This window comes from Capronia coronata (assembly GCF_000585585.1).
Source record: "Capronia coronata CBS 617.96 chromosome Unknown acBCG-supercont1.2, whole genome shotgun sequence".
Taxonomy (NCBI): Eukaryota; Fungi; Ascomycota; class Eurotiomycetes; order Chaetothyriales; family Herpotrichiellaceae; genus Capronia; species Capronia coronata.
In genome coordinates this window covers 692,408-715,612 of record NW_006912894.1, presented here as the reverse complement: position 1 = coordinate 715,612, position 23,205 = coordinate 692,408, and the positions used below count along the sequence as shown (strand labels likewise).

General features: G+C 52.3%; 9 protein-coding genes across 9 annotated transcripts; 5 read left to right on the top strand and 4 right to left on the bottom strand.

Moving 5' to 3' along the window:
- Positions 1 to 284: 284 nt before the first annotated feature.
- Positions 285 to 1,578, top strand: A1O1_01928 (uncharacterized protein; the record flags this gene model as incomplete). The annotated part of the gene is made up of 2 exons (XM_007722840.1): positions 285 to 331; positions 387 to 1,578. The coding sequence occupies 2 exons, from the start codon at positions 285 to 287 to the stop codon at positions 1,576 to 1,578; spliced, it is 1,239 nt and encodes a 412-aa protein (XP_007721030.1).
- A 529-nt stretch (positions 1,579 to 2,107) lies between these two features.
- Positions 2,108 to 4,568, top strand: A1O1_01927 (uncharacterized protein; the record flags this gene model as incomplete). Its single annotated transcript, XM_007722839.1, has 3 exons — positions 2,108 to 2,170; positions 2,218 to 2,335; positions 2,389 to 4,568. The coding sequence occupies 3 exons, from the start codon at positions 2,108 to 2,110 to the stop codon at positions 4,566 to 4,568; spliced, it is 2,361 nt and encodes a 786-aa protein (XP_007721029.1).
- Positions 4,569 to 5,278: 710 nt separating this feature from the next.
- Positions 5,279 to 5,925, bottom strand: A1O1_01926 (uncharacterized protein; the record flags this gene model as incomplete). The annotated part of the gene is made up of 2 exons (XM_007722838.1): positions 5,279 to 5,493; positions 5,559 to 5,925. 2 exons carry the CDS (start codon positions 5,923 to 5,925, stop codon positions 5,279 to 5,281), a joined length of 582 nt encoding a protein of 193 aa, XP_007721028.1.
- A 679-nt stretch (positions 5,926 to 6,604) lies between these two features.
- Positions 6,605 to 7,555, top strand: A1O1_01925 (alpha 1,3-glucosidase; the record flags this gene model as incomplete). Its single annotated transcript, XM_007722837.1, has 1 exon — positions 6,605 to 7,555. One exon carries the CDS (start codon positions 6,605 to 6,607, stop codon positions 7,553 to 7,555), a length of 951 nt encoding a protein of 316 aa, XP_007721027.1.
- Positions 7,556 to 8,730: 1,175 nt separating this feature from the next.
- A1O1_01924 (uncharacterized protein) lies at positions 8,731 to 11,244 on the top strand (the record flags this gene model as incomplete). Its single annotated transcript, XM_007722836.1, has 1 exon — positions 8,731 to 11,244. One exon carries the CDS (start codon positions 8,731 to 8,733, stop codon positions 11,242 to 11,244), a length of 2,514 nt encoding a protein of 837 aa, XP_007721026.1.
- A 1,006-nt stretch (positions 11,245 to 12,250) lies between these two features.
- Positions 12,251 to 13,527, bottom strand: A1O1_01923 (uncharacterized protein; the record flags this gene model as incomplete). The annotated part of the gene is made up of 2 exons (XM_007722835.1): positions 12,251 to 13,400; positions 13,496 to 13,527. The coding sequence occupies 2 exons, from the start codon at positions 13,525 to 13,527 to the stop codon at positions 12,251 to 12,253; spliced, it is 1,182 nt and encodes a 393-aa protein (XP_007721025.1).
- Positions 13,528 to 17,455: 3,928 nt separating this feature from the next.
- A1O1_01922 (alpha 1,3-glucosidase) lies at positions 17,456 to 18,419 on the bottom strand (the record flags this gene model as incomplete). Its single annotated transcript, XM_007722834.1, has 4 exons — positions 17,456 to 17,855; positions 17,911 to 18,144; positions 18,200 to 18,319; positions 18,373 to 18,419. 4 exons carry the CDS (start codon positions 18,417 to 18,419, stop codon positions 17,456 to 17,458), a joined length of 801 nt encoding a protein of 266 aa, XP_007721024.1.
- Positions 18,420 to 19,070: 651 nt separating this feature from the next.
- On the bottom strand, positions 19,071 to 21,929 carry A1O1_01921 (alpha 1,3-glucosidase; the record flags this gene model as incomplete). Its single annotated transcript, XM_007722833.1, has 1 exon — positions 19,071 to 21,929. The coding sequence occupies one exon, from the start codon at positions 21,927 to 21,929 to the stop codon at positions 19,071 to 19,073; it is 2,859 nt and encodes a 952-aa protein (XP_007721023.1).
- A 528-nt stretch (positions 21,930 to 22,457) lies between these two features.
- A1O1_01920 (nucleoside diphosphate kinase) lies at positions 22,458 to 23,189 on the top strand (the record flags this gene model as incomplete). Its single annotated transcript, XM_007722832.1, has 6 exons — positions 22,458 to 22,474; positions 22,529 to 22,559; positions 22,623 to 22,666; positions 22,719 to 22,822; positions 22,872 to 22,937; positions 22,990 to 23,189. The coding sequence occupies 6 exons, from the start codon at positions 22,458 to 22,460 to the stop codon at positions 23,187 to 23,189; spliced, it is 462 nt and encodes a 153-aa protein (XP_007721022.1).
- Positions 23,190 to 23,205: the final 16 nt, after the last annotated feature.

Below are 23,205 nucleotides of genomic sequence, written 5' to 3'. Positions count from 1 at the left end.
GTCGGTGCGTGCCTGTGCATTTTGGAGCAGAGCAACTGCTCTTCGGCCAGTCAGTGCGACGTGAAGTGCTGCGGTTATAGCTGTATGATTCACTGTTTATTGTGCATCTGACCTTGTTATACTCCCCTGGAGTCTTGGCGATTCCTCGGGGCGGAATCCTCAAATCATGACATGACACGCGCGAATGCCCCCCCACTGCATACCGTGGTATTTACATTCAATCTTCATTCTCACCCAGAGACCGCACCTTCCAATTCAGCGGTTCTTGTGGTTGCCAACAAATCATGTCCTTCAATACCGCTTCCAATGCAGGGAACTTCTTTCAGACAGAGTGAGTTGTGGGGGAACGGCCGCCGAAACTCCACGTACTGATTCTGTTCGCTCAGCACTTCCTTGGCCGAGAACGATCGAAAAGGCCGTAAGGCAGCCAACACCCTCGGCGACCCTGTCAGATTCTCTTCTAAGCTATTAGATGTCGAGGCCAATTACTTCTTTGATGACAGTGGGGATGTAGTCTTCGTTGCGGAGGCTTCAGGGTCGGTCACCGGCCTCCGTCTGTCTACCAATGAAATATCATCCACTCCCAGAGGACCACAGGCACCTCTGACCAGCCTTGCCTATCATGCCACCAAAAGTACTTTAGATCCTTTTACAACCATGTACATTTTTGCCGGCTGCTGGGATAAGTCGATATGGAGGTATACGTTCCGATTTGCAGACGAGACGACACAAGGTCGACAAGTCACCGAACACACGAGTTTCCCCGCCCACAGAGACTTTGTCAAATGCCTGCTTGTCGCTCGCACACCCGACGGGCGGGACATACTGATTTCAGGCGGCACAGATGGAGACATCCGGTTTTGGACCTTGGACGGTCAATCGTTGGGTTGGCTCAAGCCTAACTGCCGGGGCATTGAATGCATCGTACTCGATCCTCTGTCCTCGCCCGACTCACCCGTGGTGATGTTTTCCACCTCGAAACAGGAAATCTTTTTCTTTACATTACCGGATTCGACTGATATTGCGTCGGGCAAGCTGGGACTCTCACCGCCTCTCCTAGTGCACGAAACAGGTGTCTACCAGTTACACTTCGACGATGACGGCGATCTATGGACCGCGTCTGCAGACAACACCGCGAAACATCTCTCGAGAAACGACAATTGGAATGTGGACACGACCTTGGTGCATCCGGACTTTGTGAGAGACGTCGTCACCCACGACACGTACGGTTGGGTAATAACGGCATGCCGCGACGAAGAGGTTCGCGTATGGAACAAAGCAACGGGACAGCTTCACCATATCTTTACCGGACACTTCGAGGAGGTGACCCGTCTTTGCCTGGTAAATGACTTGCTTATTAGTGTAAGCATTGACGCGACGCTGCGTAGATGGAGCCTTGCCCCTACAGATTTGGAGAAGGCCGTACAGGAGGCCAAGCAGCCCAGGCCACTTGAGCAGGAGCCTGAGCCTGTGACTGAGTTGCCCATGCTGACCGAAGAGGAAGAAGCCGAGCTACGAGCATTGATGGAGGCGGAAGAGGAGGAGATGCTAGACAAGATGGCGAGAGATGAGCAGTGACACTACCAATTTGTACTGCTGTGGTCCGTCCCCAGTTCCTCCTGCGGAGTCGAGCCTTATCAGTTCCAGCCTAATCACGTGCTGGTTCCAGCTGATTAGATAAGCGCTTATCTCTCAACTTGATATCGAGTCGACGCTGATTGGCTTCTCGACAACTTCCCGCTTTTCCCAGTCGCAACCAGTATTGATTTCTCTGCTTCTTGTTGTCAAGAGGAAAAGAAAATCTCTGCTGTACACTCAGTTTCCTGTCTGGCCACTTATCATCGCATCTCTCGAATAGTGCAGGATCCTCGTGAGAGTCTGGCCCATCCTCGACACATCGCCCGCTTTCCTGCATTAGCCGGTCTCTGCCGATCACTGGGGAAGACTTTTCACAGCCTTGCACAGACCAGGCCGATTCTTTCCTCCTCAATTCTTTCAATTCAACATCTTCCGGCAATTCTAGTCAGACTTGTTCTCTCACATTTTCCCTCAACTGTCCTAGCTGTGCCATCGGAGATCTTGAAATCTCCATAGATCATCTGGTCCGATGGGCTACGAGGAACCCGATCTTGTATTGCAAAATGCCCTTGCAAATAGCGCATCGCCTTATGTGAGAATTCCACCGTCGACTCCATGGTCAACACTGACAGCATACAGCTTCGAGCGCACAAGGACAACCCGGTAGCATGGCAGGAATGGTCGGAGCAGACTATTTCATTAGCCAAGCGGTATCAACGACTCATATTTCTGAGTATTGGCTATAATGCGTGCCATTGTAAGTAACCCCATTACGACCGATATTGCTTACGCTCACATATCATGCGCAAGGGTGCCATGTCATGGAACGCGAATCATTCAGTTCTCCTGAAGTCGCCGCTCTACTCAACAAGTCCTTCATCCCCATCAAGGTGGACCGGGAGTGCCGCCCTGATCTGGACGACATTTATATGAGTTATGTCACCGCGACGACCGGATCCGGAGGCTGGCCACTGAATGTCTTCCTTACGCCCGATCTCAAACCCGTCTTCGGCGGGACATATTGGCCGGGGCCGTCACAAAGCACGAATCTCCAGCGATTGCCTTCTCAGGACGAACTTCCCCTGACATTCCTCGACATCCTACACAAGATGCAAGAAGTCTGGACGACGCAACGCGAAAGGTGTCTCCAATCATCTTCCGACATCACTGCTCAATTACTCGCATTCGCAGCAGAAGGGACCCATTCGCAATCCAGTGAATCGGTCCGCGACGCCGGACCAATGCAGACAGACGAACCGGAACCGATCGAACTCGATCTCCTCGACGACGCTCTGAACCATTTTATATCACGATATGACTCGACACACGGCGGGTTCAGCGCGAGTCCGACCTCGCCCAAATTCCCTACCCCTTCCAACCTCACATTTCTCCTGCGCATCGGCGCGGCCATCGCCCAACCTTCGACGCACACGCGTTTTGGCTTCTTCAGCCCTGTCCCCGGAATTCTAGGGCGAGACTCGTGTCTCCAGGCCGCATCCATGTCTCTACACACCCTACTGGCCATGTCGCGGTCCGGCCTCAGAGATCAGCTGGGCTATGGATTCCACCGATACAGTGTGACACCGGACTGGAATCTTCCTCACTTTGAGAAGATGACGTGCGACAACGCGCAGCTCCTCGGCTGTTACTGCGACGCGTGGGCACTCGGGCGCGACCCCGAGATCCTCGGCACCATCTATAATCTCGTAGAATACTTCACGAACCCGGATTCGCCCATCGTCCGGCCCGGCGGCGGCTGGTACGCCAGCGAAGACGCCGACTCTCGACCGACACTCAGCACGCTGGCGAACGGCGTGACGGACGACAAGAAGGAAGGCGCGTTCTACGTGTGGACATTCAAAAAGCTCGAATCCATCCTCGGCGAACGAGACGCGGCCATCATCGCCCGCCATTTCGGCGTCAAACCGGACGGAAACGTGCCGGCGCAACACGACCTGCACGACGAATTCCTCAGTCAAAACGTACTACACATCCAAGCCACGCCGTCGGTGCTCGCCAAAGAATTCGGGCTTGCCGAAGACGAGATTGTGCGCGTGATTAAGAGCGGACGCGCCAAACTCCTGGAATACCGCAAGACCAAACGCGAGCCTCCAGAGGTCGACACCAAGACGATCGCCTCGTGGAACGGGCTTGCAATCGCAGCCCTCGCGCGCGCGGCCAACACACTCGCCACGATCGACAAGCATCGCGCAGCACGGTGTCAAGAAGCCGCCGAGCGAGCGGCCGCATTCGTGCATACGGAAATGTATAATTCCACGACAGGGAAATTGGTCCGGGTTCCAAATACCAACACTCCTTCTAACAACGACAACAATGCATTCGTCGATGACTATGCATATATGACACTCGCCAACCTCGCCCTCTACGATCTCACTCTCTCGCAACCGTATCTGGATTGGGCCGTCCAATTACAAGGGTACCTCGACGCGCATTTCAAGGACGACACCACCTCCAACAACGGCGGATACTACCAGGCCGAACCGTCCGGTGAACAGATCATCCGGCTGAAACCGGGCACGGACAATTCTCTCCCGTCGCCCAACGGCGTCATCTGTTCGAACCTGCTGTATCTGTCGTCCTACCTGCTCGACCGACAGGCCGAGTATCTCGCCAAAGCGCGCGCCGTGCTGGCTGCATTCGCGGTGGAGATGATCCAGCATCCTTTCCTCTATGTCACGCTGCTGTCGGGCGTGGTGATGGAGCAGGTGGGCATCAAGACACTCATTGCGCCGATGACGATGCGCGACAGCCAGCTTCGGAGATTGAAGGGATACGGGCGCACGGTGGTCAGAGGGTTCGTTCAGGATGTCATGATCTGTACGAGGGAAGGGGTTTGTCGGCCGCTCAAGCAAAGTGATTTGGAGGATGTTGACGACGACAACGATGATGTGGCGCGTGAGGGTGGAGAAGGTGATGTCGCGGGTTCGACTGAGGGCTTGTTGAAATCGAGGACAGCGATTGCGGCATAGATCGTGTTACGACTTGGATTGGATGATGGTCGGCTATCGTCTATATACGTGAGGTTGGCAGGTCGTCTACATGGGAGACCTTGAATTGGGAGGCTGGCAGATGGGGCTTGCAACTTTGTTGCAACAACCTAGTCAGGTGTTATTGAAGTTACGCGGGCTAGATGGGTGTTTTGCTTTGGCTCTACTTCATTCCTGCAGTGGTTGGGGCCAATGTTATGACATGTTGAAGATCGGGGAGTATTGCATTGATAGTGGTACTGTCGTATGTTATGTATGCTATCTTAGATATCTGAAGCACCTAGTACCTCAGGTAGTTCTTGTAGTTTATGCTGAGCAACCCTATGTCACTATTTATCGTATGCGTTTTCTTCTATCTAGTCTGTCATAATTTCGTCGACATCGTGGCAGCAACAATTGGCGCGGATCTGTCTCATTTTGGAGAGCTTTAGGGCTCTCGCATTTGCTCAACTGACCCAGGAACGCTCCCTTCTTCGTCCATGTCATAGACGGGGGTAAAATGGTAGAGATATTGGCATTGGTAAGTCGTCAGTCATGGATCGTCATGGAGGTCGTCATTGTAAGTTCTTTCGGCGAAGACTATATCCTGGCCACTTTATTCGAAGACAGTGCATTCGCGATGCCAGGTAATAAAGCAGCGGGAGCGGAGGTAATTGTGTCTTGAGGTAGCAATGTCCCACCAAGGCTGAGTTCTAGGGATTGGGAAAAGGATTCGGTTGACCAGGCAATGTCAACCCCCCAATGCGAAACCAGTTCAGACCCCAAGCCATAGCCAGCTCCTCGAGACAAGTCTCAAGATTCCGCTGCACATCGACCAGTCGATCATCTGGGTTAGTAGTGACCGGTCTCAGGTCTGGTCGGTATACCTTGACAGCGTAGAATTCTAGCATACTGCGTACGATATCGGCTGTCTTCTGGTCAGCAACGGGCAGGAAGTCCAAGCATATAGGCAGGGTTGATAGAGCCACTTACGGCGGAATTGCAGTTCTTTGAATTCCAGCACTGTTCTTGGGAAATCTGGGTGGACTTCCCACACCTCTTCGTGCCGGATGAGCATGGTAGGGTCTTTGTCGTCTTTCAGAGGGTTCGCGCCTCTTCTCTTCAACAGCCGTTCTCGTTCGGCTTCGACCACCCGTTTTGTCTCGGGTGTGAGGGCAGTGATGGGTGTGATGGCATGCTGAGGTCGCCAGGCCAGATTGTTTTTGCTTTTTGCTTCGTGGTTCTTGACTCGCTCTTCGATGATGGCTAAGCGGAACCCGATTCCTAGCGTGGATCGGTTGTTTTCGCGTGATAGAAGCTCGGTCTGGAGGACTTGGAAGATACTGAGGCCTCGGTCCATGCCAGGCGATCTAGATTGAAAGTTGGGCTGGAGCTGGCGTCGATGAGCGCAGGCATGCTGGATAGAAATCGAACCAGCCTGCGTCAGGAAAGATGAAGACAATCTACCCACGTGTCCATTCACTGGTGTCGTCTAGAGACGCAGCGAGGACTTGAGCTTGCAGCTGTTTGTCGGTTGGCGTTGGTTGGCAGACGTCATCAGGCATTGGCTATAACCTGTGTAACATGAATGAATTAATGGAAGACGGTGGACATGACTTCTTCTCAGAGCATCTCCTTCAACACTGAGGTTCAAAAGGACCGGAACAGCTGGTCCCTGGGCTTGAGGTAAGATACGACCAGATTTCCTACGTAGGTACCGCTCCTGTCGACCATCTGGGTCTTGAATCGTCAGGTCACTTACTAAGGTAGTAGGTATTTTTAGGTACGAAGTATCACGTAAGGTAAGTAGTAGTAAATGGGGTATCACATGATCGTCGGGGAAACTGCGGCTCAATCAGGACGTTGGAAACTGCGGGGGAGGGGATAATTTCCTAACGGTCGGTGATGAAGAGGAGCAGGAGCCGGCATCATTCTGATGAACTTGATGGACTTGAACCTGAACGTCAATTATTAATGGACATTCAGTTTGACACGCTTGTCACGACCCAAGAACAGCTGGACGGCGTTTCCTCAACACCATGTCCTCACGCGAGGTCCGCATAGGCTACGTGCCAGAACACTACCTCCTCCCTCTCCATTTCTGCAACAAGCACAACCTCTTTCCTCCCTCCGTCCAGATAACACTCGTACCGTTCCTTTCCGGCACAGGACATATGATCACATCGCTCCGCTCGAAAGAGATCGATCTCGCAATTGGATTGACCGAAGGATGGGTCGCCGGGCTACTGAACCCGGACATGTACAACAAATCGCCAGAAGAGAAAGGATACTCAATAGTCGGGTCCTGGGTGACGACGCCCCTTCGCTGGGCCATCGTCACAGGTCGCAATCGCGACAACATAAAATCCGTGGACGATTTGAAGAGCCATCGGCGAGTGGCCGTCAGCAGAATTGGAAGTGGAAGTCATGTCATGGCATTTGTGCTTGCGCAGCAAGAAGGCTGGCTGCATCAGACAAAGGACTCGAAGTCAGAAGGATTGACCATCGTGCCGCTCGGTCCGTTCAAAGACCTTCGAGACGGAGTGACGAGCTCAGCAGCCGATTTCTTCATGTGGGAGCATTTCACGACGAAACCATACTTTCATGGCGAAGATACTCCCCTCAAAAAGATTGGCGAGATTTATACACCGTGGCCCAGCTGGCACATTGCTGCATCCCGTTCGAGCTTCCCCGACCCGGCCAATGACGATACCTTGAAGCAGATCTTCAATTCGTTGGATCAAGGCATCCAGGCCTTCAATGCTGACACAGAATCGGGGATCCGTATGCTCAGTACTGGCGAGGCAGGCTGTCATTACTCAGAGGAGGATGGGAGAGAGTGGTTGAAGGATGTCCAGTTCGTCCAGGGCACACGGGGGGTTGATGTTGGTGTCATGGGTGGAGTGGTGAGTGTCTTGAAGACCGCCAGCGTTATCGGTCGTGAGGTCAGCATCAAAGACGGAGATGGCGTGGTTGGTGTTGCGAGGTAGAGCAGACCTGTGACAAAAGCATGGGCACGAAGGAGACATTCACATACAGTCTCGTCGCCCATCTGGTGTATGGTTCTGAGGGCTTTGGTGGGTGGACTGCACCAGCCTTGTGTCACTTCTCCTCATCCTTAGCAGGCGATTTATTCATTACCTGCCCTGGCCATAATGGTAGGCTTCTCAGGGCATATTCTACGCCGAAGTTGCCCTTTGAAACAGGATATCAAAAGCGCTCAATGCCTTCAGTGCAACCAGAGTCATAAGAAGATTCTGTCTCTTTTGTTTGCTGTGTATGAAGGCTGGAATGGTAGCAGATGAACATGATGGGGAAGCATACCTACCTTAGTTCTCACCAGAATGAGCAAGTTAAGAAGATGAAGGGTATCCAGGCTGAAGCGCTGGGCGTGCCCTTGCCTCTGGGGGCCCTATGCTCCTTAGGTCCTTAGGCCCTTAGGCTGCGTAATCGCAATTTAGGCATCAAACTTGCCCTTAGAACCCATTTTCGGCCCCTAAGCCCACCTGCGCTCAATAACTGTTGCCTGCGCGCCCTCCTGCGCCTCTGAAGTCTGAACTTCTTTTGCTTTACTTCCATATGTCTATTACAACGACGTACTTGATCACAGCTGCTGTTGACAGCATTGAAAGCGCTCGCTACGAAGAGAAGGCTCCCTGTCAATGATCGTCTGATCCTGCTTAATACGGATCGCAGGTTGATTGCTCGACTTGCTGACCCGTTGTCAAACTCTTCGGGTTGGCAGGCCGCCTCAGCTCCTCTCTCTCTACAAAGTACGATCGATCCGGGCTGGCCGGGAATCTATCTGATTTTCCCTTCTACTTCCGTCAGCAAGCCGACACGGGCGAGCCTTTACGCCTTGACCTCCTTTATTTTCCTCTGCTTCTTCAAGAGTCAATAATACGACGCCACAACCGACCATAACTGCCTCCGCCGGCTCCCTTTTCCCGTCTGACCACTCTCGTCCTTTTCCAAAATCGATCGCTACAAGCTGACAATCCTTGAAGAATCAATCACCAGTCATCCGTTTCATCGCCATCGCCATCGCCATCCCCTTCGCCATCGCTGCTGAGATCTATCACACCGTTTCCTTCTCCAACCACGACTATGATGGCACTCTCTCGCCATCTCCGATAAGATAATCAGAACAATCCTCAGATCAGCCATGACTCCCCATTCCAATAACCCTTCTCCCAGCGTCGGGCAGCCCACACCCCCCGCGGTCCCTCCATCAACAAACGCCACTACAACAGCAAATACCAACGATTCCGACAGCGCCAGTAGTCCCGAGGAACGTCCAACCCATACTTCTGAGATTGGAACCCTTAAAAAGCTGTCCACTCAGGGCACCGCCTGGTTGGGGAGTTCGTCTGGAGTCTACTTTGTCAACACTGTCCGGCAGGCATTCTCCGCCGCGTTTGCTTCTTCCAATTCCGGCGGGCCCAACGCTGTCCCCGCGAGCGAAGATATCTTGACCGGCGAAGACGCGGAAGGCCGATCATACAATGGACCTCTACACGAAGGTCCGAGTGCAACTGACCAGTTTCCGCAACTTCTCTCGTGCGCGCTGGGGAAACCACCGGACAAGAAAATTGCCATTGAACTCGTCATGTCGTTCTTCACAGCATGGCATCCTCTATTTCCATTCCTCCATGGCCCCACCTTTCTGAAGGACATGGAAGTGATCTATGCCAGCCAGGGTCGGTCGCCAAAGACGGCCAAAGAGAATCCATCTGCAAACGAGCTCAACAAACTCATCACTTTCCAGTTGATCATCAATATTGCATCGCTCGACCGAACCGATATTCATCTTCCCATGGAATCACGCATCAAATCCACTGCTGATGTAAGCCGTGTAGCCGGCTGCCTGGCTTTGCTCCATGATCTATCCACCATCCAAGCCATCCTTGCGGCCGAGCTCTATCTTTGTGCCACCCTTGCCATTCGACAAGCCAGCACGGTCGCCGGCATTATCGTCAAGCTGATCTACCATGCCGGCCTCCACCGTTGTCCCCTACGCTACGCTCAACTGTCGCTAGAAGAATGTGACATTCGAAAACGCATATTCTGGTCTGCCTATGCTCTAGACCGACATTGCAATTTGAGCCTGGGTGACCCCAACATCATTCAGGATGACGATATCGACGTCTGTCTTTCTGGCCCTGAGCTCCACAAGGCCGGGGGCCGGGACATGATTTCCAATGCCAATATGGGCATGCCTATGCCTCCACCCCGTATGCCCTCGGACGATCCTCGATTGGCAGAGCAATACGACGATTCACCGGAAGCACGAGAGAGACGCATCAGGGAAGCGGCATTGACGGCATACGTGCAATGGTCGAAGTTGACGGGCCAGATCATCGAAATCTTCCACAAGAGCATTAATCATCGCTTTCCTAAGCACGAGCAAATTCTGCGTCTAACAAGCGATATCGAAACCTGGTGGAATAATCTTCCTGGCTTCCTGACCGGTGAGACCGATCAGCTCGATCTTCAGTGTAATGCCTATGAACCTGTTGATGGAGGTGTCAAGGCATCTGCCGCCAACTCAACCACTGCCCCCGGTGGGCCAAACTCATCCAGCGAACCCCCCTTTCTGCCTCCTCAACAACACCTGGCTAGCTTTTTCAAGATTCTGTATCATCGACTTCTCTTGCTGGTTAATCGTCCACGTCTGTCACTCGACCAGTCAACTCCGGAGTTTCAACATGGGCTTCAGCTCTGCATCCGAGCGTCCCGAGGGATCGTTACCGGTCTGAAATCTCATAGAGCTCACAGTCAGTCAATGTTTCTCCCAGGCCTGCTTTCCGCGGTGTGGATGTCTGGCCTGATCATTGCCTTTGCATGCCAGCTCGGGAAATATGCCAAAGCTCGAGCGCTCAGTGACATGCAATCCTGTCTGTCCATGCTCGAGAGCATGAATCTGCGCTGGTACACGGTTCAGAATTGTCATAAAGTACTAAGTTTGTTGCTGGACAATATTCAGTCGCGAAAGGCCAACAGCAGTGGCTTCCTCACCGTCCCGAAGCCCGAGCATGCGCCTCATTCCATGACGCACGACTTCGACCAGGCACAGCCTACTTCGAGAAAACGACCACGGACAGGGGGCGCCGAAGACGCCAGTCCTCGAAAATCGTCCATCACAGGCTCCGTGTCAGGGTCGCCGGTCCAACAACACTCAACAATGGCTGGTGGGGCCGGCCAACTCCCCAGGTCGAAACGACCGAAACAACCATCTACCTCTGGGAGCACGCCGTCCTGGGCGGCCTCTACTACCTTCGATCCCACCAATTCTTCCGGGTTCGCCGGCATGCCTGGCGGACAACCGTCCAGCTTCGACTTCTCCAACTGGGACCGCGGCCAACCTACCACTCAACCGCACTACAACCTCGGAGTCGGCAGCGCCGTGTATGCGACGCCTCAAGACCTGGCGTTCGCCCGGTCGACCATGAACATGGCTTTTCCTGGCGCCAACAATACGGCCAATGGCGACATGGCCGGCGGCAACAACAACAACAGCAGCACCGCGAATACCGGTATGCAGGAGTACTCGGACCCCATGTTCTGGGGAAATATGGACTACAACGTCGCCGACATCTTTGGCTCTGCCAGCTGGGAGAACATGACCGGTCCGTTCGCGCCTGGTGGTGGCGGCGTGAATGGCGGTTGGGAGTTTTGATTTCTCCTGTCGATCAAAGGTCGATTTGGTTCCTACCTCAGAGCTGTTGCGGCAAGCAAAGCTCCGGACTTGTTGGATAAGATAAGAATAAGAGGGAAGGGGAGGGGAAGGAAACGAAAAAGCATCTATGTGTCTTGAGAATTCCTAAGAGTTAAGTGATACCCACGGTTGTTCTGGTATATATTTTTGAGTCTGGCTGCGCTTTGAAGGATATAGGTACTACGTACTGCCTTGAGCCTACTTAAGGTACCTTACCTTGTCTATATATGATCTATGTATTGGATACTAGTACATTGCATGATTGGCCCGTTTGAGCTCTGGGGCTAGTACCCTTGCCTTTGATCCTCTCCCACTGTCGCAACAGCTGTGCTCTGTAGACTATTCTATCCTATGTATAGCCTTCTCTTTTTGGGTAAATGTCCGCTGCGAGTGGTCCCCATATAAATGGAAGTTGAACTATACCGAGAATACTGCCCTGTCTGAAGCTAACATGTACCTCAGTATATTGATATGTCAAGGTCACAGAAAGTGTACTAATTGCTTTCGATAGAGGTAGAAATAACAAGCTACCTTACCTAGTACCTGCCTACTCTCTTGTGACTAGGTACCCGATTTTTGTTCTTTCTGAGAACTACCTAAGATAGACAGGTACATAATATATACATTGTAGTACTACAGATAGGTACGTACAGTAGTTAGTTATATGTGTCTTAATATTAGTACCAATATAGTAAATATGTGTTTAGCATGACTCCACGCCTTAAAGGATCTATGTATAGGTAGCAAGAATGTTTCTCGGGATTCGGTATCAAAGTCGATATCCGAACCATACCATGCCATGCCATGCCATAAGCTAGACTGAAGATTGAAAGAAGAAAAGGATTCAAATTCAGATACCAGCCCAAGGGTTTGGGATTTGAGATATGTATCTATCAACCGCAAATGAACCAAACACGGGCTAGCATAGGGGGTATCTCTCTATTATATATATGTGTGTATGTGTAATTCACCAAAATAGTCGTCGCTGGAAATCATTCGCAAAGAATCCCGTATCGATCTCCATAGGACCACTGTCAACGGCCGTTGTTGTCGATGTCGCCGTTGCGGTTGCGCGGCCCACACCCGTGCTCGGAGACAATCCTGGTCCCGTCACCAGCCCGGGCATGGAGGTGCTTTGTGATTGAGACTGCTGCTGCTGCTGCTGCTGCGCCCAAGAGGTGGAGTCGGCAAAGTTCTGGAGAAGAAGGGCTTCGGCACTGATGCCGACACCCATATTCACACCAATTCCCATGTCGGAGTCCGAGATACCATTATTCGCGGTGTGATTTGTAGTGTTGTTGGGGTTGTTGCTGGTCGAAGGTAGAGGAGAAAATAGGGATAAAGACTGCCAGCTCGGCTGGGGCTGTTGTAGTGACTTGGAGTGTGTGTGCGAGTGTCGTTGGCTATGTTGTTGCATGGATGACGATGATTCGTTGGCCGTGGTTGTGGTTGTGGCCGTGGTCATGGGGATCGATTGTTGAGAATGTGTATGTGAGTGTGAATTTGAGCGTTGTTGCGGTACGTTGACAGGAGTAGTTGTTCCACTGCGGTATGATGAGTCGGAGCTCATGGACCGGTACGGAGCAGAAGTAGAGCCGGTAGCAGAGTGGGAAAGTGAATGTGAATGCGCCTGGGCCTGACTATGGCTTTGTCGATTGGGGCCGACGGACCCGGCTCTCGATTGGCTTCCTGAGGCCCTGTTCAGGGCATGTCGAACGGTCGATGAGCGCCGCTGTTGAGAGTGAGAGTGTAGATCGTCACCGGAGCTGCTGAACATCGACTGATGAATTGAGGATAGTGGTTGATTAGAGTGCATGGCGCAATCTTGTTGCCATTTTCGAATGTTCTCGGCTGTATCTAGGGGAAACGAATCCCAGTAATCTATTCCGGTCTTCTTGTTTAAGATTGGTGGACTCGTTCGCATTGTACGAGGTGTCGGGGATTCAGAGTCTCGCGACTTTAGGCCCATCATGTTTGTCTTTTGTGCGTCGGCGTTGAGGGATTCAGTGGCCAGGTTCAGTTGTTCGGGGGTCACAAGGGGGAGGAGAGCGAGGAGGAGTGACTCGGCTTCGTGGAGACGGTGTTCTAAGCCCTCGATGTAGCCTTTCGCTGGGCCTCTGGACAAGCATAAAGATCAGCGCAAGGCTTCCAGACATATAGGAGGATGAGAAGAGAGTCAGACTCTCTGCCCAACAGAAGGGGCAAAGCTCACCTTTTTCTTTGCTCGGGCCATGTACATTGCATACCGGCAGCTGCACATTGTGCGCATCCTGACCTATTGCAGAACGTCAGTATCTCGTCAAGTCGGGGTCTGAGGACAATATGGAATGCAGAAGACAGGAGAAGAGACAACTGGCTTGCGTTGCGCAAGTCGGCACACTGTTCTCAAAGGATTGTTCAATGAAGTGTGGACAAGATATGACCGCGATTGGTGGTTGTGCTGGCGTCGAGTCGTCCCAAACCTCAGCTGCAATCGTTGTGCCAAAACGATTTAGCCGTCCGCGTGGACTGTACGCTGGAGAACATCTGGGGTAGACATGATCCAGCAACCAGGAGATCGGGTATAATAAGATCGGGAATTCCCCTCGAGGTCGGATTGTGTTTACTTTGAAGAAAGTGAGGTTCAAACTTACTTATCACCACTGCACTGTTGATCAATATCCGTTAGCATGGCTTCTTTTCCCCATATTGAAAAGGCATGGTAAGTTGCAAAGGTATGATTTTCTCTTTCCACACTCACTGGCAAGGTGCCAGAAGGATCATGGTATCATATTCCTTGAAGTCTGATGGTCCGGTGACAGTGTGCTTACCTTCTGTTTCTTCGTCCGGCACCCATTACAGGCGCCACTTATGCGTGATGGCATTTTGATGAAGGAAACTTCAGAAGATATTCCTCCCACGTCGCAATGATGAACACAATCAAATTGTGCTAATGGGTCGTCGGTGGCTGACACAAATTGTGCTCGGACAGATGACTGTTGGTTGATTAAGGTTCCGGAGGTGAATAACCCTGGATAATGGTCGAATAGGGTATGCGTACAGACGAATGGTACTTTGAAGCTTCTTGACTCGGCGAATGAAGCTGACTAAGGATGTTTTCGCCAGCTGACGGTTTGACGAATGTCCCAGCGGATTATGGCTTGAGCTTTCGCGAGGATACCACCAGCAAAATATTCGCTCTGAGCTTCAATTCAGTGAATGCGTGCCTAAGTGATTGGAGCAATGATTGCTGGCGCGGCGATGTGCTCTTCTGCTGGTCGGATGTATGGATACAGCGACAACTGTTTATGTTGTTGGTGCTGGTGAGGGGATCACAATAGACGTCGCCACTGACGAAGGTCAAGGCTGCAAGGTGGCGAGTACCTGGTGGAAGGAAAAGGTCGAGGATGTCGTTCAATGAAAGCGTTTCGGTTGGCGGTCCAGGATAGCGGTCGGGTTGTCAGTGAGTGATATAGACAACTCACCCACGCCGGATTTGGAGTGTAGCTTGGAATGAATCAACGTGGACAAAGTGTTCCGCCAGTCCGTGCGATTCTTTCTGCGGACGATGACAGAGCAGAAATGAAGATGTCTCGGTATAACACCGAATGTTGATAGCCTTGTCCGTAAGGTGGGAATAGTTCAACCGCCGCAGGGTTCAGATGTAGTTCCGGGCAATGCTTAGCACCCAGGTTAGAATCGTATCTGGCTAGCTCACGACAGGCACAACAGTTCAGGTTGCCAGGGACCGTTCGAATGCCTGGGGTCAAGTCTGGAGAAACTGCAACAGCCAGAGACGTTGCGTCGTAGGGGTTTCGGTGGCTTGGAAGTGAGAGAAAATGCGCGCGCGCTCGTGGTCCAGATGCCTGCTGAAACTAGGATGGGTGTGAGATGCCAACAGCCAACCGAGGTGCTGGGATTGATCGAAGTAGGTGAATAGGAGGCAACGCAGGCATATCCCCTACTGCATACCCGCTATACAAGGTACCGGGGCGTTCCAACCAAACAGCGACTGCGAGACAGTATCCGGACTTGTTAACTGTCCAAGGATTGCAAGCTCGGCGCGATCCTGAGATGGATAATCGACTGGATCGGCTAGGGAGATGCAGGTCTCGAATGCTGACTGAGTTCTGGTCTGAATAGATGGTGTGTGGAAATCGAAACGGACTAATGCTGACTCGGGGGCCTGTGTAATGTGTACGTGTGATTGTTCCGCTGGCGTCGATTGGCGGTATGATTTTAGTGGAAGATCAGAAGGCAAGCGAGAAAGATGGCGGAATGACTGCTATCTCAGCAAGTCCCTTGAGAAATTGGAAGTATGATCCTGGACGTTGATGCAATCGAATAGATTGTAGAATCCAAGGATCGAGATGATGAGCTGAAGTTGCAGTTGTAGTGCAGCACAACGAACGAGGGACAAACTGCGCCCGGCACAACGTTCTGCCGGATGCGGAAATGACATCGACCGTCGAACACCTCGAGTTTTCAACACTGCAGTCATTCAACTTGCGCCACCGTCCATCGCTTCCAATCCTGTTAGAGTCACCAGAATCCCGATGTCTATGTTATGTTACTGTTAGTCGACCGCATTTTCTTTCTTTCCTACACTTCTGTTCAACGGGTGCCGAGCTATGGCCGTCGCAGTCCTTCCGCCCGCGACTCGAAACATGATGTACAGAGTAGATGGGATATTGGGACGTCAAAGCGGCCGTGCAGTCTGGGTCCACAGAGTGTAACAGATCAAACGTCAAGAATTGATACGGTCGATCCGGCCGGATGCAACGGTCAGAGTGGAATGGCAGATTTGCAGATTTCCTGACACAATCAAACGGCATTTTCACCCCGAGACAAATCGACGATGAATTGGATGTGGCAGTGGCACCGAGATTCTTGAAGCGGGCCTCGTCTGCCACAAATACGAGACATGGCCTATGGCTCATGGACGATGGATGATGTATCCGCAGCAGACTTTTCATCGTCCAAGATCAGGGGTGATACTATCATTGTATCTGAGGCCGCTCTGACCCACTGACAAGGCTGATACCAACAGTGCGTTATCGCCTTCGCCCTCTCGTCACCTCGTCACCTCGTCGCTACTACAATAGAGTCAACGCATCGAGCAGCGACAAGTAGCCCTACCGTGAACCTTTGAGACCCAGGTCTCTATGTACAACCGCAGCCTTGCTGGCTTTGGCACCGTCGCAGCGGCAGGGCTGGCAGGACCGTGTCTAGACTTCCGCAGGCTAGCGACCGTTCAAAAGAGAGTGAGGTTGAATCCTGCGTCGGGCAGTGGACACCCGTCACCACGTGGGGCCTCCTGGCTCTCACGTTCCAACCGCATGGAAATCCGTCATATTCTCAGGCTAGAACCACGGGGAAGATAGCGGGACGATTGTACGGTCGAAGGACCACCCGAACATCGTGCGCCATAATAGCTTGTATTCTTGCCAATACCTGCGTAGGCCTCTCCTAACCATCAAACAAGCATTTTGTGATGGATGAGCATGGTCCCAACCTGTTGGCGTACGAATGCGAAGCCTAAAGTGAACTCTGCCTTCGTAGTGCACAGCATTCGTGGTCCATTGTGGTAATCGCGTCCCATAGACATCTCGTACTGTACACTGGCAGGAGTCGATTGGCGCCCGGATGACCAAGCAGCGCCCTAGCACCGTAGCACCATCAGATTTCTTCTCGTAAACAGGATATCCATATCCGTGGCCTGTAAGTCGCAAATGATGGACAGTGGAACTACAAGAGTCATTATAGAAATGATAAATCGCAAGGTCATTGGCCGGCGAAACGATCAAGCGAGCGATGTTCCAAAACGGTTCCGTCTTCCATGGCTCCGCCGATCGGATCTGATTTTCCGCCGCAGCCCGAATCTCAGGGGTAACCCGCTGGCACAAGGCTGAGAGGTTGAATGTTGAGCCTCGTGATGGGTTTCGACATCATAGTGTAACCTCTGCCATACTAGTACTGCATCATCTCGTATTGCAGATTAGACCTCAGATCGTGGTCTGATCCCGCCAGGTGGTAATTGTACACTCATATGTCATCCTGTAGCGGTTTGACTGCAGGTTGATGTCATGTGCAATTCACGGTTTGCGATAGGTCTCGACGCTATTGGCCGTATGTACCACTCTTCACAGTCCTCGGGTAGGCACCCCATTCGCACGGTCAGGCCTGACCTCGCTCAACCAAACAACCCAGGTTTGCCGGTGGTGCTCATCGGGATATCGACCCCCACTGGCCCTTCGCCATACATGTAATATTGGAATCCAAGATAACAGTCACAGCAGGCCTGGAACATGCCGCATAGTCGGAATGGCCACGGGACATACTCGCTGCTGAGAAAGAAGTAGCTCATCTTCATGGCATCGCCCGCGAGCCAGTTGGCGATGACCGACAGCCGGAAGCCCTTGCAAGAGCGCGCTCGATGGTTTTGGATAATCTGAGGCACCGGCAGGATCGCCTCCACGGTCAGACCGAAATACCCCAGAAAGGATATGTATGCGGGCGATCTAGACACAAAAGGAAGTAAGACGTGGATGACGAGAAGTCCGGAAGCGAAATATCCCAGAAACTGAAAGTATCTAGGGGCGAGTATCAGCAGATGCGCAAGCTCATGTATCCTCAGACCTGACGTACGACTTCGGGTTGGACCATTGCCAGAAGTCATATGGCCGCCGACCGGACAGCAGATCTCTCAGGCCGTCTTCAGCCGTATAGCCATGGAAGGGTGTATGTTCCGGCCCGTCTCTTGCTCCTGTAGGCGCCCTGTTGTCCAGAGCCACCTTCAACAGTATAAGTTGGACCACAATCATAAGCGCGGCCTGCAATAGTAGGGCCTTGTCGTAGTAAGCGCCAAACCAGTAGAACACCCTTCCCAGTTCTGTCAGTGTTCAGGCCCAGACAACAAAGGGTGGGCAGAGCGCACTTGAGGATCGACGCCACCAGCATGATGAGAGGGATATCGAGGGAAAAGCCATCGCTCGACTTCTTGCGATGGATGGACGCTATCTGGTCGGCGTAAGACGTGACGGGAGACGCAACGAGACTGTAGACGTCGGTCAGTTCCGCCGGCATCGATATTCAATTTGCAGAGCTCACAAAAGGGGCGCGAAATAGTCGACGACAACCGTGAGGAGCCCCAACATGGCTCTTAATGGATCGAGCGCTGGTAGCCCGGGTCAGCACTTTGAGGAACCGGAACGCAATAGTAATAAGGAGTCTGAATCAGATGGCTCCGAAAGCAGTAAAAGTCAGAACCACAACTCCAGAATTGTCTAGGTCGGCGCAGTCATTCTGGAGGTTCAAGTTGTCTGCTGTCGTGCGAGATCCTCAACAAACGACGCGCAGGGAAATTTCGCCGATCGTCAAGTGCTGGCGGCGGGAAGCCAATGAGCACCAGAAACAGTGCAGTGGGATCTTGCTAGCTGCGGCACCTAGACCTGGCTCCGTTAGGCGCGTGATTTCGGGTGTCGAGAGGGTCCTGGGGATCCTAGAGCCTAGTCTCTAGGGCTAAAGAGCTTAGGAGGCCCCTAAGCCTTAGCCAGCCAGGGAAACGTTCTAGGCTTTGGGGCTCCTTTACATAGGCTTGGCCGTTGCTAGAAGAACTCACCCTCCTGGGGGACCTAGGTTCCTACTACCTTCATGTAACGACACAGGCTGTTCTTGGTGTATCCAAATCACACACGACGCTGCGCATCATCTCAGGGACAGTTAGGTAGTTTAAGTACTGAGCAGAGCCATTAAAATGTCTCTTTGCTGGCCTTTTAATCAGGCTATCTTTGATTGTGTTGTACAGTTTACAAGTCAATCTTTTGACTCGAGATCCTGGGGAAAGTAATGCTCCAGGCACTCCCAATGCAAACTCCCGGACTTCGAACCACGGCCCAAGCAGCCTTGTGGCCTGACGCCGCGTGGAAAGTCAGGTCGGCAGTTGAGGTTCCCTTGTCTCCTTCTGCCACCGTGACCTCGTTGGTTGCCGACCAATCATTAGGCGCGTTGACGACGATGACCTTCTCGACCTTGACATCCGTCATAGACTTGAGATAACTGGCGGTCTTGGAGCCCTTGGTGCCGATATCAATACTTTTCAAGACTCCATCTGACAGGGTAAACCTCCGGTGAATATAAGCTCCTTGTTGGTAGTCAAATGTTTCCCCGTCGTCGACGTAGAGAGTTCCCTCGGCCTCTCCCTTCTTGTTGAGTACTACAACAAGAGTGTACGGGTCCCATTTCATCAGTCCTGAACTCTTTCGTGGCCTATCTTTCCTTGGGATAACATGCCCGCCTTGCATGAGTATGGGGATTCTGTCCAGCGGCGCATCAACCTTGTGAGTCTTCGATCCGCCAGAATAGATAGTGTAGTCGAAATAATCGAAATACTTCTCTTCATCGGACAGATAAATGTCAACACTCTCGGCTCCCTCGGCGGTGACAGGCTTGACCAATAGGCCGGTGGAACCAAGATAAAACTGATCATCTATCGCGTAGCCCTTCTCGTCTTCAGGGTGCATAAAGTACTGTGACCGGATGATGGGGTACCCGTCCGTGGAAGCTTCGTGGAAAGCGGTATACCATGCTGGAAGTAAGGCATACCTCAGTCGCAAGGCTTTCGTCATGATCGTGGTATATGGCTCTCCAAGCATATAGGGCTCGCGCCTGCGAGTATCGATGTGTGCATGTCCCCGGAAGAATGGGTAGAAGGCCCCAGCTTGATACCATCGGGTCTGTAGTTCCTTGCTGGGGTTTCCAAAAAATCCACCGACATCCGCCCCTCCGAACGGAAAGCCACTCACACCTTGATTGAGGACCATTGGAAGAGAGGCCGCAAGGTGGCTCCAACTGGCCTGGTTGTCACCGGTCCACATCGCGGCGGTCCTTTGCGAACCTGCGTAGAATGACCTGGTAAGAACGAAAGGCCGCCGCACCTCACCCTTCTTGCGCTCCAGAAGGCCTTGGTAAGTAGCATTATGGAATGTCATTCCATACAGGTTGTGCACATCCCGCTGTTCCCAGTTGCCGTGGTGAATGTTGTCCCGAGGCATGGTGATCTCCGGACCGTTAAAAACAGAGGGCTCGTTCATGTCGTTCCACAGCCAGACGTTGGACATGGTGCCCTTGAACTTGTCAAATGAAAAAAGACCCTTCCACCAAGCTCGGGCAGCAGGGTTCAAGGTATCGATCCAATAAGAGCTTCCCGGCCAACACCATCCTTCGAAGATATTGTTCTCCTTATTCTTTACGGCAAGACCTTTGCTTTTGAGTTCCTGGCCAACCACATATCCGTCCTTGTTCTTGATATGAGGATCTATAATCACCACAAGCTTGCGTTCCGTTTCGTCAAGCTGCTTCTCCATCGAAATGGGATCGGGGAATGTTAGAGGGTCCCAGGTGAAGTATTGCTTGTCGTCGGTGTATTCGATGTCCAGCCAGATGACGTCGTAGGGGATGTTGAATTTGTCAAACTTGCGGTCCACATCCTTGACATCTTCGTCGCTCACATAATTCCATCGGCATTGGTGGTATGCGATCGCGAAAGTTGCCGGTAGCTGTGTGTAACCTGTTAATTCGCCATATGACTTGGCCACATCTTTGGGTGTTGGGCCCAACATCACAAAGACGTCAAGGAGCCCGCTCTCTGACATCCAATGAGTGTGTGTATCGACGACACCGCCACTCAGACCGAGCGTCAACGGGTTGGCGCCATGCTTCGTCTTGACAATGTCTACCCAGGTTTCAGCAGCATTGAGCCAAAAGACGCCAACCGTCGACCCTTTTCTGTGAGCCTGCATGAAAGGGATCGATCCATACAGGGTCATGGGACTATCGAGCTCATACTCGAAGATATCGCTGTTGTACATCCGGTATGGCTGGTCAAAGTTTCCATCTCCGCCACGGGTTTCTTTGAGCGACAATGGCCCCGTGTGTTCTGCAAGGCCATAAACGTGGCCGTAGCCAGCAAAGGTAATATCCATTGCTACGCTCTCTGGGCCCCTGGGTTTCGAGTCGGTATTTCCACCAAAGTTCTCTTCCCACCAGGTGCTTTGATCTTCAGCTGGCTCAGCTGAGTCCACCTCGGTGTTGTTTTCATCTGCTGCCACCGGTTTATCGATCTTGGGGCGCCAGTGTTCGATGTTCATGAAGCCCTGGCCGTTGAAGACAACCTGCTTCTCATCCCCAGACCAAAACTCGATTCTGAATGGAGCGTGCTGAATGATAGCTTTAAACCCGTTATCGGGACCCCATGATACTTCAACGATATTGTCGGAGACCCTTTTGAACGTGGCTGTCTTCTGAGATTGGAGGCCCGCTCCAGTCAACGCCCATACCCCAGCTTCGTTGTACCTTTCTTTCCGAGCGACACTGCCATGCCGGAGTTCAATCTCACCCTTCCGCCTCTTTTCCTCGTCAATAGTTACTCGCACATTGCCCCGCTCGAGGAATGATATAGTCAAGGGCAGCTTGACTGCGTCGTTGTCGGCGAGTGTTTTTGTTATGAACGCATCCAGTTGTCCGTTCTTGAACTTCACCGACGTGGCATCCAGCCGGTATGGAGAGGATTCAGGACCTCCTTTTGTAGATACGGAATCTGCAAGGGCTCTGTTCCTCGTGCAGAAGCCAGACTGCTCACAGCGTTTGAAGTCATGGTGTTTGACCATAACTAAAACGTGTCAGCATTGGGATATTGGGTCGATCACTTGTGGCCTTACCTGCGGGAGACACAAAGAACAGAATCAGGAAAATGGAGACACAAGACAGTGTCCACCGAGGCGGACGCCTCGATGATCTTGCCATTTCGACGACAATTTGCCCTGACGCGTGTTGTGCCTGTACGGGGTCAAAGAGTTGTCTATGAAAGTTGTCTCCTTTAGGTGTTCTCATAGGGGACACGGAGTACAACCGAGTCCCTGATACGAACCAGGATCGCGGATGGGCATTGGCTGGATAACCGCTACTAAGCTCGCCTAACGCGCCCCAGCAGCATCGCTGTCACCGCAGTTTCGCTGCCCCTCCGTCACTGCAACCTGCCAAATCCCCCACTAATAATCCAGAGCCCAGCGGAGCAAAATATTTTGTCTAGACACACTTGACCGCAACTGTTCTTTCTTTCCTTTCCTCTGCAAAGCAATCTATCTCCTCTCGATCAGAACTACTTTGAAGTCTCACGCACCTCAAATCCAGTCAAAATGTCTAACGAACAAACGTGAGTGTCCAGCGCCACATCGAGCATGCGGCACGGTGTTAACCACGATTGTAGCTTCATCGCCGTCAAGCCGGATGGTGTCCAGGTATGATCCTCCACATGTAGGCTTCATTCCGTCGTTCGGTCTCTCCTGACACGAGTGCTACAGCGTGGACTCGTCGGAGACATCATCTCCCGCTTCGAGAAGAGAGGGTGAGCACTTTTGCATTGATAAAGAATGAGCGACGGCAGCTGAGCGGTGAAGGTACAAACTGGTGGCTTTGAAGATGGTCTCCCCATCCAAGGAGCACCTTGAGAAGCACTACGAGGATCTCTCATCCAAGCCGTTCTTCAACGGACTTGTCACATGTATGGAATGGTACAACCAAAAGGTGGGCGTTGATTGACGGAAGTATAGACATGCTGAGTGGCCCAATCGTCGCCATGGTCTGGGAGGGCCGTGATGCCTGCAAGACCGGTCGCTGTAAGTATAGCATGCTTGGTCTTTGCGGACACCGAAAGCTGATGTGTTTCAGCCATCCTTGGTGCCACCAACCCTCTCGCCTCCGCCCCTGGCACTATCCGTGGTGACTACGCCATTGATGTTGGCCGCAACGTCTGCCACGGCTCCGATAGTGTCGAAAGCGCCAAGAAGGAGATCGCTCTGTGGTTCAAGCCAGAGGAGGTCCAGAGCTACAAGTCGGCCCAGTTCGACTGGATCTATGAGAAGGCATAGACGGTCATCAAGGCAG